General features: G+C 39.0%; 1 protein-coding gene across 3 annotated transcripts in view; it reads right to left on the bottom strand.

The window, feature by feature from the left end:
- HELZ (helicase with zinc finger) overlaps positions 1 to 16,118 on the bottom strand; it is a 154,873-nt gene that overhangs the window by 57,686 nt on the left and 81,069 nt on the right. For all 3 annotated transcript variants that reach the window (XM_082678006.1, XM_082678007.1, XM_082678008.1), the window contains 4 exons: positions 14,694 to 14,841; positions 11,391 to 11,574; positions 10,021 to 10,249; positions 4,892 to 5,096 (listed from right to left, as the gene is read on the bottom strand). In XM_082678006.1, the coding sequence (XP_082534132.1) occupies positions 4,892 to 5,096; positions 10,021 to 10,249; positions 11,391 to 11,574; positions 14,694 to 14,841 (766 nt within the window). The remainder of the gene's footprint in view (positions 1 to 4,891; positions 5,097 to 10,020; positions 10,250 to 11,390; positions 11,575 to 14,693; positions 14,842 to 16,118) is intronic.

Raw genomic sequence — 16,118 nt, 5'->3', positions numbered from 1 at the left:
GGAAGATGAGAGGCGTAAGCAATGAGAAGTGACCACAAGAGCAGCCAGAGGCAGACACGCTGACAGAAGAAAGGAGAGCAGTGACACAGCAGAGATAAGACCGTTCCAAGAGGCTAATAAACCATTCAGATTTCTCAGTCTCTGAGGACTTGTCAACCAGGGGCGGCTGTGTGTCAGGTGGAGAAATCGCTGTCACTGGGTCAGTGTGGAAGGCACAACAGCCCCCCCAAAGACATACACACCCTACTCCCTGGAACCCATGAGCTGTCACGTCATGTGGCAAAAGGGGCTCTGCAGATGTAACTAAAGACTTAAAATAGGAGGATTATCCTGGATTATCTGGGGCGATCCAATCTAATCACATGAGCCCTAAAAGCAGAGACACCTCTCCAGCTGAGTCAAAGAGATGTGGAAGAAAAGCAAGGAAGAGATACAAGCGGTAGAAGGGGAAGTCAGAGATGCCAAGAGAGAGAAGGCTTCAATGCACTGTTGACAGCTCTGAGAGGCAGAGCCACATGCGAGAACTGGAAAGAAGCCTCCAGAGCTAAGAATGGCTCCCAGCTGACAGCCAGCAAGGAAACAGGGACCTCAGTCCTTACAACCACAAGGACTGGATTCTGCCAACAACCTGCATGACCTTAGAAGCAGATCCTTCCCAGAGCCTCCAGATAAGAGCCCATTCGACCAACACCTTGATCCTGGTCTTGTGAGACCTGGAGCCAAGAAACCAACAAAAACCTGGACATCTGACTCAAAGGAATGTGAGATAATAAATGGGTGTCATTTCAAGTCACTAGGCTTGTGCTAATTTGTTACAACAGCAATCGGAAATCAATACAAAGAATAACCATAGCCTGGATTGATCCTGCACTGTAAAGCTGGAAGCATGCCAGACAATATACATCAGCACTCTGGGTGCTGTGTGATAAACCAAGTGAAAAAGAAACTTGGGAAGGACCTAAATACCTAGGACGTTATCTGTTTAGGTCATTATTGATTCCCTGAGCTTAGAACATCGCCTGGCTCAATGAATACTGTTGAACGAATGGGGGGAAAACAGCAAGTTGGGGCCTCTCACAAAAAGATAGTGGCATATCTGCAAGCATAATTCAGCACCCTGTTACAGTTCAATATGGGAGAACTCCTCTAGCATATTGAGACTTCCCATGCAACTGTAGAGCAATAAGTGTGCTTGGTCTATACAAAATATACAGTGTTTGGTAGCATATAACTAAATAACAATGCAGCAGTAAGCTAGAGCTAACTATGTAGAAAAGTCATTCCATAATGATAATTCCAAACTTCTGCTAATAAACCTTCAGGAAGTATGTATACCTTTGGTAGAAAGCTTATAAGCAAATGTACTTCACATCATCTGTTTTTTGAGGACCATTTTTTTTACTCAACCGTTTATTCACTCAAGTATTTATTTTTTCATTCACTCATTCTTTCATTTTCCATTTATTCATTCAACAAATGTTTATGAGGGCCCACGATATGTCCACCCCTGGCTGGGCACTGAGGCTACTGAGCCACATAAGTCTGACACGTCTTCTGATGTCTGGACACGGAGACACAACATAAGCAGCTACAGACAGTGAAGAACAATTCACAAACTAGAATCTATAGAACAATGCTGTGGTCTTCTCAGAGGACCCATTTCTGAATATTATCTATCCTCTGAAGAGTTTTTATAGTATGTACAAATGGATCTGTCCCATCTTCGCAAAGTTTCTGAACCCTGTTCCCAGCACGTGCCCAGGAGAAAGCAGACTGAAGACAAGCAAATTGTTCTCCTACGTGCTGATTCTGTAGGCACCGTGAAACAGATGCCTTCCTACAGATAAACGATGCCTGGAGAGTGGGGCAATGAGTCTTATCTAGGACCACCTGCTCCTGGATCCCCTAATATCTGTGCCTTCGCTAACCCTTACCAGAGAACCTACATCTTAGTGAGGAGAATAAAGCCATTTGATTGGTGAAGAGCTAGGGGTAGGCTTTGCTGCCAGACACAGTGCTGAGGGAGCAGGTCCTGGAGCACGTGTAACCATCACCCAGCATTCTGATGATTTTATCTACATTAAATCTTACTGGGATTTTAAGTCTTAGGCTAACATTAACCTTACTAGTTTTTAATATTTCTTATGCACAGAATTGCATTAAAAGTTAAACATTAAGGAAACTTGGGGGGAAATTATATGGCTTAGTATCCTGTTTTAAGAAACAGCACGCTTTTCTTGCAAGTAAATTCCCCTTCATCAAAAGACTCTAGCATATGAAATAAAACATCTGGAATTTGTTTCAAAATTCTCCAGTGCGTATATGTGGTGGTGGAGTGGTGGGCTGACAGCTGAAATAAGATCAAGGATAAACTGATAGTTAATGAAGCTGGATGATAGGGAATTCATTATACTCATCTATTTATGTATATATTTGAAATTTTCTACAATAGAAAGTTGGATAAAAAAAGACTCCAGTACAAATTCAATCCTCAGAACAATTTAATAGAAGTAAAATATAGTACTGGGGCGTGAAGGGAGAGATGATGACAAAAGTAACCTTTGGCTCACTATAACTTAGTTACCTAAAATTATTATTATTATATATGATATAAAGAACTTTAAATAACCAGGTATATAAACAATTGAGTGAACCTCTGTGTTAGTGACAATGAAATAACAGATGATATCTACTGGATCAGTGAAGAAAACTTCCCAAAAAGTTAAAAAGGAAAAACTGGGGAGATGGCTGCTATGGTCCTTAACTACACAGCCTTCCTACTGAAAGAAGGAAGCCCCATGCACTCTCCTGGACGCATCACAGCCATCATTCACGTATCAGGTGCTTACTGAGCACCCACTATGTGCAGGGTGGGGCTAGGCACTAGAGGCCATAAGAAGTATACAGAATAGGATTTTTGTCTCGGGGAGTTTATAGTGTTGGAAAAGCAAGTGGATTCAACATATATTTTCTTTACCTTTAAAATAAAAACAAAAAGCAAATCACAGGATCTTGCTTAGGGTCAGTACACATTTGATATAATGGCTTGAATCTAGCTGCATCTATGGTACATTAATTGATGCTAACATTGATCAATTAAGTAAAAAGTTTATTGTAGTTATTGTATTTAAGAATGTGCAAAAGGTATAATGTCTCTGAAACATTTAAATAAAAAACAGTAAAATGTAAAAGTTTCTAACTGGGTTCCCACTCTTCACCTACTTTAAGCTACTTGCTGTTCCCTGGAGAGCCTGCTCTCTCACACCTCTTGCTTTTCGTATGAGCTCTTTGTTAAGCTTCACTCATTAATCTTAAAAATACTTCTAAGCACCTGTGATAAGCCAGATGTTGTTCTAGGCACAGAGGCTAGAGCAGCAAATAATACAGGCAAAAATCTCTGCCCTAAAGGAGTTTCTGTTCTAGTTTCTGACAGTCTCCCCAATCTCCCACTCACTCCATCCACTCGGTGAAATTACCCTGAAATCTCCACTGTGGTGGAGTGGTACTTCCTCTGACCGTTTCCCATCTGCCGCAAGAACACTGGGGCTAATTTGCTTCTCTACTACCTACCGTGACAGCTGTCACACAGAAGAAACTTAACTATTTGATAAATAAGTTGATTATTAATTTATCAATAGTTTAAACTTTAGAAATCTAGAGGATTCAGTTATGCAAAATGCTTAATCTGCTTAATCCCAAGTAACTAAAGCATTATTGTATATCAGGTCCATTTTTATTAAACTCAGACAACAGTACATTAAAACAGAAAGCAGTTCTCGTCTCAGTTTAATATTTACTCAGCTAAAAGTTCTTCAAGATATTAAACCAATAATTATTTCTTGCACATTAAGCTTTACATTTTTAAAATGAAGCCCCAAACTGGCATACTCTCTTAATTCATGTCAATAAGTTTAATATCATGCTGATGACTATAAATACACCCCAAAAACCAGAACAAATACTAAACATGCCACACTCATAACTTTCTTTTCTAGACGGTAAGTGCAAGCATTTTTTTTTCAGGCAATCTAGCAAAGAAACCAGCTGTTTCTGACCAAAATAACTATAGTTCAAAAGTAGACATGGGGGCCTTGATTCCCCCCCATCCCATCCCATCCCAATGACTGGACTACTTCTTATGCAACAAACACTGGTCAAAGTCGATTAAAGTAACCTTCAAGCAGTCAGCCAAATTTTCTGTGTCAAACACCACTTGAATTGGTCACCAACAAGAGGTTAGAGCTATTTTCTTTATACAAATAGTGCTATTATTATATTGTTCCTTATAAAAATATGCTGTAAAAGCATGCTATATAATATTCTATAAGAGCATGCTTTTAATACGTGTGGCGGTCTTTTAAACTGCTTTGTTTTATTCACATCTTGCTAAAATAAGTCTATCAGTAGAGAGGACCGGGAGGTTATATTATACAAAGGGCACCAGACCTAACCAGGTACCTGAAAACTTTTTTTTTTTTTAAGATTTTTTTGATGTGGACCATTTTTAAAGTCTTTATTGAATTTGTTACAATATATTGCTTCTGTTTTTTTATGTTTTGGTTTTTTTGGCTGCGAGGCATGTGGGATCTTAGCTCCCCGACTAGGGATCAAACCTGCACCCCCTGCACTGGAAGGTGAAGTCTTACCCACGGACCGCAGGGAAGCCCCCTTGAAAACTTTTTGAGGATGACTTATGCCATTAAGCAGCATGGCTAAACACCACACTGTATTTTCAATTAATGTCCACACTGGACGAGTTCCTTGCAGAAACTGGTTGCCATCAAATGTAACCTTCAATTCCAACACGTAAAGTAACCTGCAGCCCAAGAAAGCTCTGACGTCTCTGCACTGTTCTCTCTTTAACCTCCTCAGTTTCACTGACAGGCTTTACCTTGGGGGGTGACTGCTGCAATCTGTTGGTATTTCCCGTGTGCTGCACTCTCAGAGCCCGGGGGATAAATTCAGGTGCCAGTGGATTCAACACATATGTCTTCTTTAGTTCTAAAGCCTCTAGCTGAGCTTTGATCTGTTCAAAAGTGATTCCATGTAGGCTATTATTTTCATGACACAGGGCAATAAACCGCTCCCAAAATTTCCTACAGAAAAGATTTAGAAGATCAGTTTATAATTTCAGTGGACGAGATCACAGAAATGACTAAAAGCAACTAAAGATTAATTTCGAATTCCCCCACCCCAACCCCAAATCCTTAGGCCCAGTATTCATCTATGATTCAGGTATAATCTTCCCACCAGATCACAAGACTTCAGAAGTTTGGTTCTGAAACTACAGTCATGTCTACTACTGTGGAACATACAAATTCTGCTCTCCATTAATTCTGGCTGATCAATGAAAGTAACATGGTCAGTGCTCGACTATGCACACTAATTTGGAATGACAGATTTTGTTATCCACACAGTAAGCAAGGATTTCAAAATTGATAACTCATTTTATCAAAGATTTGTACTTCTAGGCATACTCATCATATACACATTTGTATGTATACATATATATATTATACACACACACACACACACACACACACACACACAAATTTGAATTATGGGGCCAAAGTAGCCTGGTGCTGGGTGGGTGACTAAGAAAAGCCAATTCAGACATAAATCTGAACCACAAAGTAAATAATTCTCATAAGGAACTTAAGAATTAACCAGTTATTCCTATATTTTTCTTTTAATTAACTGACGCTTGTCACAGCAAAGCTCATAACATTAACTGACTAAGTTAAAAGAATTAAATTATGAAAAACACAGGAAGTTGGAATGCTAATTTTTTTTTTTTTAATAAATTTATTTATTTTTGGGTGCACGGGGTCTTTGTTGCTGCTCGTGGGCTTTCTCTCGTTGCGGTGCGCGGGCTTCTCACTGCGGTGGCTTCTCTTGTTGTGGAGCACGGGCTCTAGGCACGTGGGCTTCAGTAGTTGTGGCTCGCGGGCTCTAGAGCGCAGGCTCAGCAGTTGTGGTGCACGGGCTTAGTTGCTCCACGGCATGTGGGATCTTCCTGGACCAGGGCTCGAATCCGTGTCCCCTGCATTGGCAGGTGGATTCTTAACACCACTGCGCCACCAGGGAAGCCCTGGAATGCTAATTTTAATGATGATTATTTATCTCCTAATCAAATTAATAAATACTAAAGGAGAAAAATACATTCAAAATTAATCCAGTTGTACACTGTTGCTCCTGAAGTTTTGAAAATTGATCTCCAAATATTAAAAATATTACATATTACAAAAGATAACATATAAGAAGTTTTAGGATTTTGAATGACTATTATAAATATGCACGCCTATCTTTGGTACGAGGTTCAAATACTGTTTTACTATGCTATGAAAGACACGTGATATGGTCTCTTCCCAAGTCGGTATCCTTGTGTCCAGGTGGACAGCAGGTAATCAAGATGGCTTCAAGAAGCATAAATAAAAAGGTTTATATTATAAAAGTTAGTATATGAATGGGAATGGAGTTATTAATACATTCATAAAACTTTGCAGATTTTCATTTCAAACTATGTTTCTCTTACATATGCTTTCTACCATCTTTTCTAATTTTTTAAAGACGAGTTTAAGAAATGGGTCCAGAAAAAATTTCAGGCCTCCATGTCAACAACAGGAAAGGTAAAAATGCTATAAAATATTAAATATGTATTTCCAACAATAAGACATAAAGGCTAACAAGACGCTCATGCAGCTACAGGAAGTGTGTGTTGCTAAGAAATGCGCACTGAAAGCTGCCCTTTATGTTCAGCCTTAAGAACCTCTCCACAGGAATCTACGTTGTGAACGTAAGTGTTACTTTCAGAAGACAAAACCTTACGTTCAATCACTGCATGAACCCAAAGTCTGCTTGCATTTTCATGCTAACCTTGCTTCTAGGATCGCTGATAAAACATTGAAAAATCACTTGGTGTCCTCAGGTCACAGAGAGAGAGGGTGTCTGTGCACATACACACACCTCTACACGTGTGAAATAGGTTTATATCTCACTGAGCAGGCGGAATTCGCTAATGAAGAAATTCGGTTCAAAGAGAGATCTCTTCCAAACTCTCTGGTTTGGAAAAACGCATGAACACGCCCCGCCTCCCCTCCCCCATCACCTCTCCTCACTCAGCGTAGATTTATCCACGCACACGCCTCGCTTCCTCGGAAAGGCAGGGTAACCCGGTGAGGTCAATCTGACATCTGTCTGAGTGAGACACTTAGTAGCTATGTGGTCCTGGGCAGTAATTTAAACTCTACATCAGGCGCCCATTTAAAATGCAAATAAAATACCCACATTACCGGGTCATTAGGATGACTGAGCGAGGCGAAGTGTACAAAGCACTTGACCTAGCACCTGGCACAGAGAAAGCTGTCAATAAACAGCAGCTACTACATTAATATTTGTTTGTTTGGCAAGTGGGAGAAGGGAAAGTTCCCTCCATCCATTTAGGGTTAACAGAAAAATTGTTTAAAAATCCTTTACAACAAAAAAGATTATACAACTGGTTGCCTTCTAAACTGGTATAGTAAACACAGTAATCATTCCTTGAAAACTTGATCAATATTTGGAAATACCATATTAGTTTTTTATAAATATCAAATGAGCAAGGGAGAGAGACATCCTGATTAACTCAAACTATTGATACAAAGAATTCACGCCTTCATTAGTGTAGTACCTAAGAATCACATTATGTCCTCCAGGTTTACCTGTATTATGAGATTAATTTAATTTCTAATGAAACTGGAAAGAGTAAAGCATAAACATCCATAGCCTCAACTATCAGCTCCTGGGTTAGAGCTGATTAAACTGTCCAAATAACAGATTATCAGCATTCCCATTCAGCTATGGGTCACATGATTTTCTCTCCCTACACAATGTACTGGACTCTCTGAAAGTATTTTACTTAGCTTATAAATTAATTTGAGGGCCTTGACACACTCCAGCTGAGTAGTAAGAAATAAGCAACCTGTAGGCCTGGTTTCAAGTTAAAAATTAGCCCTGGATCATTCTGATAGCATGGCCTCAGGAAGAATCATTCACCTATTTGCTCTGAGAAAATAACGACTTATGTCAGAGAAGGGGTGAAAAATGCTGATCTCGTAATTCACAGTATAATATACCTCTGTGGAAAGGGGTAATGATTTTAAAAAATATGCATGTTGGTAAACGTTTGGGGTTATTTATAAAGAATGTCCAAAAGTAATGTCACTCAAGACTACTGTTATACCTATTTATTCCCACAACAGTTTCTAGTTGCTTTTAATACATGTCGGCCTACTTTACATGTGTTAATCTAATAAAATTCTAATCAAACTGTATGTGTTCTCACATTTATCAAATGATAAATATAAACAAAAATGGTAAACTACCACAGCAATATTCTAACCAAATATATTTGCAATGAACAGTAAAGTAACTAAAGTGAACTTCTCAGGAAGGAAGCCAAATTAATAGACTTAGTTTTATTCATTGGTATCTTGGAATTTATATATAGTTCCTTCCCCAACTTTTTGTCATTAGTGGCTAAAAATTAATGGAAATCTATTTTTAAAACAAGAAACTAAAGATATTTTACAATAGAGCTGTTTAGCTATATATAAACAAATCATGGACCATTCAAGTTTTACTTCCTTAAAAATAAAAGGTTATTCTTCAGAATGTAACCATAAATTAAACTCTACGTGATTAATGGCTTTCCCCTATAAAGTATATTAACTTCTTTTGGAATCTTAAACTCTAATGTATGCAGCTTATTCTTAAAGGTCCCAAATTGTTTCCTTTGCCATAGAATACTTTTTTCCTGCTGAGACAGGAAAACAGATAATAAAATGCTGCTATATCTATATTGCAACAGAAAACTTGGTTTAAACGGGCCACTTCCTAACAACTTTGTCTACTTTAACATATCACGAAGAAATAACTACCCAAGGCGTATTTGAGACCATCGGCACCTCTTTCTACTTTTCTGAACTCACTCTGACAGGTACTAGAATACTTAAAAAATTTTAAGTAATCCCTCGTGTATTTCTTTCTTTTTCATAAAGGATATTCTAAATTTCTGTTCAACTGTTTTTTTGTAACATAGTTTTTCAACATTGCGTAGGCCAAGTCTTATATTACTGGCTTCATACAGTTAAAAGTCCTATTAACTAGTATAAATCGTAAGTGTACAAGGAGAAGTTTTTTATTTATGTTGATATTTTAACATTCCTTATGGCTACAATCTAAGGAATACTAACAGTTCTTTCCAAATACAAGTAACAACCCTTTTTAACCCCCTAATTTTAAGATCCTCTGGATTAACCAGACACAAAGATTTGCACTGAGAAGCCTTGAGAGAAAATGAGAAGGAAACTCATCACAAACAAGCTAAAACAATAATGAAGGAAAAAAGAGGGGAGTATGGGTATGAAATTCAGTCTCCATCAAAGACAACGCACACACACAAAACCACCTTCAGGACCTCGCACTGGTCAGTCCCTTGTCCTGGAGCACTCTTACCCCAGGAGCCTGCGTAGCTCATACCCTCAACTCCAGAGTCAGCTTCTCAGTGAGGCCTTCTCTGACCACACACACCATGTGAGATCACAAACCGCCCACCCTACCCCATCACTTCTAATGCCCCTTGATGTTCTATTTCTTCCACTGAACTTACCACATAAAATACTACAGTGTTTTTATTTTGCTTACTGTCGGTGTTCCTCTCCTCCCCAATAAAATGTTAAGCCCCACAAAGGCAGAGATTTTTGTGTCTTGTTCACTGATGTATCCTCAGTGGCTAGAAGAGTACTTAGAACACAGTAGGCACTCAGGAAACACCTTATGAATGATGATTGATTCAATGAACACACAATTTCACGTACATAATGAATAGGCTCAAAGCAATATATTTTTGTGTTCCCACTGGGTATTAGTTAAGACTAAACTTGATTTTAATTAGCCAGGAGGTCATATAAATATGTGCACAGGGATGCAAATTACTCTACATTTCCCCCTTTAATGTCGCAAACACTAACACATAATTACCTGCATCTTCCAATAGAGCACAGAGCAATGGGATCACCCACCACGGCAACCAGGGACTGTGCTCTTGTGATGGCAGTATTGAGAAGCTTATAGTTAGATAAAAAACCATAATCTAAGTCCTCTGTGGAATCTTCCAGCAGTTGCTCTTTCTTTTTAATTGGTGTCTGTTTATGTTTACAAGTATGTCTTGTACGTACTGTGCTAAGAAACAAAACTCTGAATTGCTTTCCTGTAAAAAAAAAATAATTAAAAATAAGAGGACTGTTATTCTGAGCCATATAATAAAAGCATTTCATTTTTTAAATCTTATTGCTAAATAAGAGGTGTTGATGAGAATGTGGAGAAACTGGAACTCTTGTTCACTGTAGGTGGAAATATAAAACAGTATGTAAAACACTATAGAAAATACCATGGCGGTTCCTCAAAAAATTAAACATAGAACTAACATATGATGCAGCAACTCTACTTCTGGAAACACACCCAAAAGAACTGATTCCATAAGGAAGCCTAGAGAGAGACTAGTCTGTACATGTTCTTTCTTACATCGACACATCTCTTCCCTCATTCTATGACAAGTCTCCACAGATGCGAATACAGTTCTAGTGTCAATTCTTCGTTCTCTCCTCTCCAGGCCAAACAATCCTAGTTCCTTCAACCATTTCTGACTCCACAGGGCAGTTTCTAGACCACTAACTATGCTAGGTCGTCTCTGGACGCTTCCTAGTTTATTAGTAATATTCTTTCTAAAATGCACACCCAAATTCTGCGTGATCTGAATGCATGGTATACTGGAGCTATTTTTTTCCCCCATAATCTAGAAATTGTATTACTCTTATTATTGTATATTACCATGAAACTTCAGACTGTACTGGGCTTTTCTGGCACTCACATTATAGTGTTGCTTCACTTACTTAAATGCACAAATTTCATAGCAACTAATTACATGAAAATTTAAAAGAGTTGCTTTATTCACTTAGGAAAATCTAGATGAAGAACAAGCTATGCCTTTAAAAATTTGCTTGACAGGTACAAGCTTTTAAAAATCTTTATAAACAAATTAGTCCTCAGATACATTATAACAACAATAGGTGTTGTACGCTACTGCGATTGCAACTACAGCATACAGATATTTACAGTTACAGTCATGGAGGAAATCCATTTGTTGATACTTCTTTTATTTGGATATAGAAATTGAACGAACATGTAAATGAGCTCGACCTTGAATTGCCAAATTTGGCATTAAAGAACTTGGTATGAAACGAATACATAATTGCTTGTCCAGAAAAGAGATCTTGAAAACTAAAAATCAAATGCGCACACACTTTAAGATCTAACCATTTGAATAACAATTCATTTCCATTAATAGCTACCTTGAACATTTAGCACCCTTTCGACGTTAACATCAGATAATCTCTTTTTTCGAAGTTCAGCGCGTATCCTGAACACCTGGTCGGCATACGGAGTCACCACACCAATACTGCCGTCATCTAACTTCCCCCACGCTACTGGCCACTTCCTTCTTAACTCTTCCACACGTTCCACCACTTCAAAGACCTTTAAACAAACGTACATGTATACATATTAAAGTTATACAAGTGCTTGGAGAAAAGAATATGGTAACTGAAATTGATGTACAAAGGATTCCATTTTAGCAAATGTCGTTTTAAAACCACCTCAAACCAGGAATAGTGCTTTGCTGATGTGAACACATTTTTGCTTACATTTCAAGCAGTAAATCTCTACAATAGTGCACCCAGTGAAAACGTGAAAATCGGAGACGATGTAACTGGCCATTGGCCCCACCCCTTACCTGGCCCCCCTTCTCAAATGGGGACAGGTTCGGGTTCCTGTTTAGAGAGAGGCGCGTGGGACCGGCAACCCCACGTTCCCAGTATTTCTCAGTCCACTCTGTAGCTCAGGCCGATGAAACCCATTAGGAGAGCCCTAGAGTCAGCGCCGCCAACGTCTCAGCAGTGCGAGGGCTACCCTTCCTCCTCTCCCCGTGGATATAAGTAAACAGAACAGCCAACAGCTGGCAGCAAACCGCAGCTGGGACTGGGGCAAATCTGGACCTCAGGACAGACTCTCAGAGTTCACTGCCTTCTCATGGTACAACTCTGCCCACGCCCTGTCATTAACCTTGCAGTGAAGTAAGCCCGTATTTTACCATCTGGATTTTCTGGACCCCACTTAGTGAATTAGAGTAGAACTTTTAGTGTAGTTTAATCTACTTTGATTCGATGAATTCATCAAACAAATAGTGTTGATGCTTGGCACAGTAGGGGACAAAATGATTACTAAAACACGCTCCTTGCCTGTGAAGAGATTACTGTATAGTTAGAAAACAGATTCCTAATTTAAAATACGTATTATAAGGCAAGCTCAATAGAGGGTCAGGCAAGAGTCCAGGGGCAGAGAGAGGAAGGAGAAAATTTTAATGTCTTTTAAATACATTATTTATTTACTATTTGTTAGTTAATATCTACTTAAATTTATAATAGTAAATATACAAAAATTTGATAGTTTTATTCCTTTTAAGAACTCGAGGATTAATGGCCAGGATGCAGTTCCCACTTCTACATATAAATTCAATGAATGACAGAGGAACAGACTCTAGTCATCCTGTTGTTATAATGAAATAACAGCAAGTGAAACAACTACCCAGACCGTCCAAGGATTCCGATGAGTCAACTGGATTGAAAACATGGCGCTCTCACCCATAAGGAACAAGCAACACATAACCAGTTCTCCACTTCGTCCCTCTGTTACCCCTTATATAATAGGCAGCATAAAACTGTAGTCAAAATACACAGGCTTGGAATGGTATGAGGAGCTTGGGGAAAGCCCTCTCCCAGATAGACATCTATGAAGCTGGTCAAGGCCAACAGATAATCGTTCGAAGTCTCTGGAGACGATCAAAGAGCTGCCAAGACACTGAGAAGCGTTGTTTCACCAAAGTCTACAGGAAGTCAGGAAGAAGAGTGGAAGGCTGGGGCTGCCCCGCTCTCCCGCAGCCCCCTGTCCTACAGGACTGTCTCAGCAGCTGAGGGGTAGCTCCCACCTGCTCCAGCTCCCTGGGGGGAAAGAGCTACTCCAGGCGGTTACAGCAGTGGATGAACATCAGAGATCTCGTTTGCCCCAGCAAGGTGCAGCAGGAGGCCATGAGCAGCTGGCAGCACCTGGGTGGCACCTGTTCCCCTTCCCCACCTCCTGCTGCACAGGGAGGGCCTGCGCGGGACAGTGGGTGAAGCAGGCTGTCTCCTTCGCTCGTACCATAGTCAACACGGTAGAAGTCACAGACAAAAACAAAATCTTGATAACAGCAACAAAAAAACACCTCATCACTTACAAAGAACTCTAATAAGATTAACAGATGACTGCTCATCAGAAACAATGAGGGCAATAAAGCAGTAGGAAAGCATATTTCAGTGTGCTGAAAGAAGTAACTCAATGATCTAATATCCAGCAAAACTACTTTTCAAAAATGAAGGCAAAATAAAGACATGCCCAGAAAAAAACAAAAACTGAAAGAATTCTTTACTAGCAGACCTGCCCTAAAAGAAACACTAAGAGAAATTCATCAGGCTGAAAGCAAGTGACACCAGACAGTAATTTGAATTCACACAAACAGAGCATACTACTAAAGGTAATTACATGGTTAATTATAAAAGACAGTATAATAGTGTATTTATTTTCCTTTCTCTTCTTAACTGATTTTCCAGCCAGCAGTTCCCAACCTGAGTGCAAAAGTAATAAAGGAAACCCTAGAGTTATTTGTCAATATTTCAAACAGGTAAAGAAAAGTTTACCTTTTGCTAAAATTAATTGGCACAGACTAATTAAAATGTCAAGTTTCTTTACTTTTGGCTAGGAGTTTATCAAGTAGGTACTGTCAATTTTCTTGTACTGACTTCTAACTACAGGCCTCTGACCAATTTTTTAATGGAAAGATGAATTACTATTACCTAATAAATGGCATTTTTTTTGGTAAATAAAATGAGTAAATCACGGGACTCAAGGGAAGAAAGGGAGATGGAGATCACATATCACGAATCATTCTTCTAATGACCAACGATGCACACATCCTCCCCTGGGTTTCCTGAAGTCCAGAACTCCACTCCCTTGTGACAGCCAGAACCAAACCTCAGGCTCTCTGGCCCGCTGGCCCCTAAAGACATCACAGGTGTTAGTCTGCTACCTGATCTGACCCCTCATACTCCCCACATTTTCTCTGAACTTAAAAAGTCAGAAACTGTGAGAGAACCACACACGTTGCAGCACATAATGGGTTAGCACCATCGTCATGTGGGTCTGTGTGACCCCCCGGAGCGCAGGATTCCACAAGTCAAGTCTTTTTACTCATGTAAAACGATGCCTCATTGGAGTGTGCACTATAAATTGTGACCTCAGTCCATTTTAGATGGCTTCTTTTAAATGAGGTTCTGTATTTTGGCATAAGACAAAATGTAAATCAAAGTTTTTGTTTCCCATGGCAGATTCATCTTAACAAATCAATGTTACACAAGAAAGAATAAACTTCCATACTATTTTCATGTAAATGAAGTCAACACACAATAAAATATCAACCCAAAATTTTAAATAAATGCTTAATAAGACCAGACTATATATATGACTGCAAAAATGTCAACAATTTGCAAAAAGGACTAAGGTACCTCTGCATTATTATAAAAAGCTGTGCTGTTTTTCTCTTGTACATCTTCCCCTCGTGCTGTAAAGAAGGTTAGTGGGTAGAAATCCTTGTGTGCTGGCTGCTTTCCACTGGCCATCAGTTTGCCCTCATAGAAGAGCTCAGAGGTGTAACTGCAGAAAAAGACCGAAATAAATATATAAATAAAAAGTAACCTATCATCAAAATTAATTTTACCCGTAAGAAAAAATTACCAGTCAAATCTCACGTTGATTTATGCCCATGATTAATTTTAATCCAAACATCTAATACCCATGATGCCAAGATTTTCACCAAAATTAGCCACAGCAATGAAAACACAGTGGGCTCCTGGTATACCACCGATAAATGAATTGACCTGGGGAAGGCATGAAGTCAGAACATAGAAAGAAAAGGAAGAAATGACGACAGTTCAGTACTAGATGGAACTCTTGCTTCATGAGGAAATTTGCTAGCTGTTATGGTTTTCTGTACTCAAATTTTTTAAATGTATATTTTTATTTATGTGGATCATATACTTATGCAAACACAAAGATCTATAGACACTGAAACAATACACACAATTGAAGGGTATTCCAGTCAACTGTAAAATGAATACTCTACTAATGAAGGTATTACGTAGTACTCGATTCATCACTGACTGCAGCAAATGACTGGCAACAATAAAAGGGGAATCACATTTCGAGACTGATAAAAGCCATATTTAAATCTAAACTTATTTTTATATCTCTCCTACTGCTTTCAGAGAAACCTAAAAATTAGTTTCACATGACCGCCATAATCAATATTATTAAATTACACTAAACTTGAAAAAATCCTAAGATTTTGGTGGTGACAGTGACAGGAATGCAGCACAAAGGGGCTTCCCAGGGTGCTGGGAACATTCTGTTTTTTGGTCTGGATGCTGGTTGAGGGGTACGTTTGGTTTGTGACTACTCACTGGGCTACCATTTATGATACTTTTACTTGTATAGATGCATACTATGTTTAATAGAGACCTTTTAAAACTTTATTACTAAGTTGCATGGTTTTCTTTCCTTCCTCCCTCCCATCCTTCCTTTCTTTTCAAATAGACTCCTTGTATAACACAGCCAGACACACATGCGCAAACCATTATGCGGCTTGTCAACATATTTGTTTACTACACCATGTAGTTTTACATATACATTATATATTTAGTCACAGAAAAATATGTTTATAGCTAGTAGAACCTGAAGTTTTTGTCTCCAGAACTGCCCTACTATAATAAATTACAACTGACTTCTGAAGTATACTTTCACAGACATAGAATTAAACATAATTTGCAACACTAGGGACACCATGTAACTCTGCTGGGAATAATCTGTCCCTAGGAACAGTGCTGTTTTGAGTCCCCTTCCACCGGACCACACAAAGCGTGACAGAGGGGCAG

This window comes from Grampus griseus (genome assembly GCF_964374135.1).
Source record: "Grampus griseus genome assembly, chromosome: 20".
Taxonomy (NCBI): Eukaryota; Metazoa; Chordata; class Mammalia; order Artiodactyla; family Delphinidae; genus Grampus; species Grampus griseus.
The sequence above is the reverse complement of the archived record's forward strand: the minus strand, read 5'-3'. Positions and strand labels throughout refer to the sequence as shown.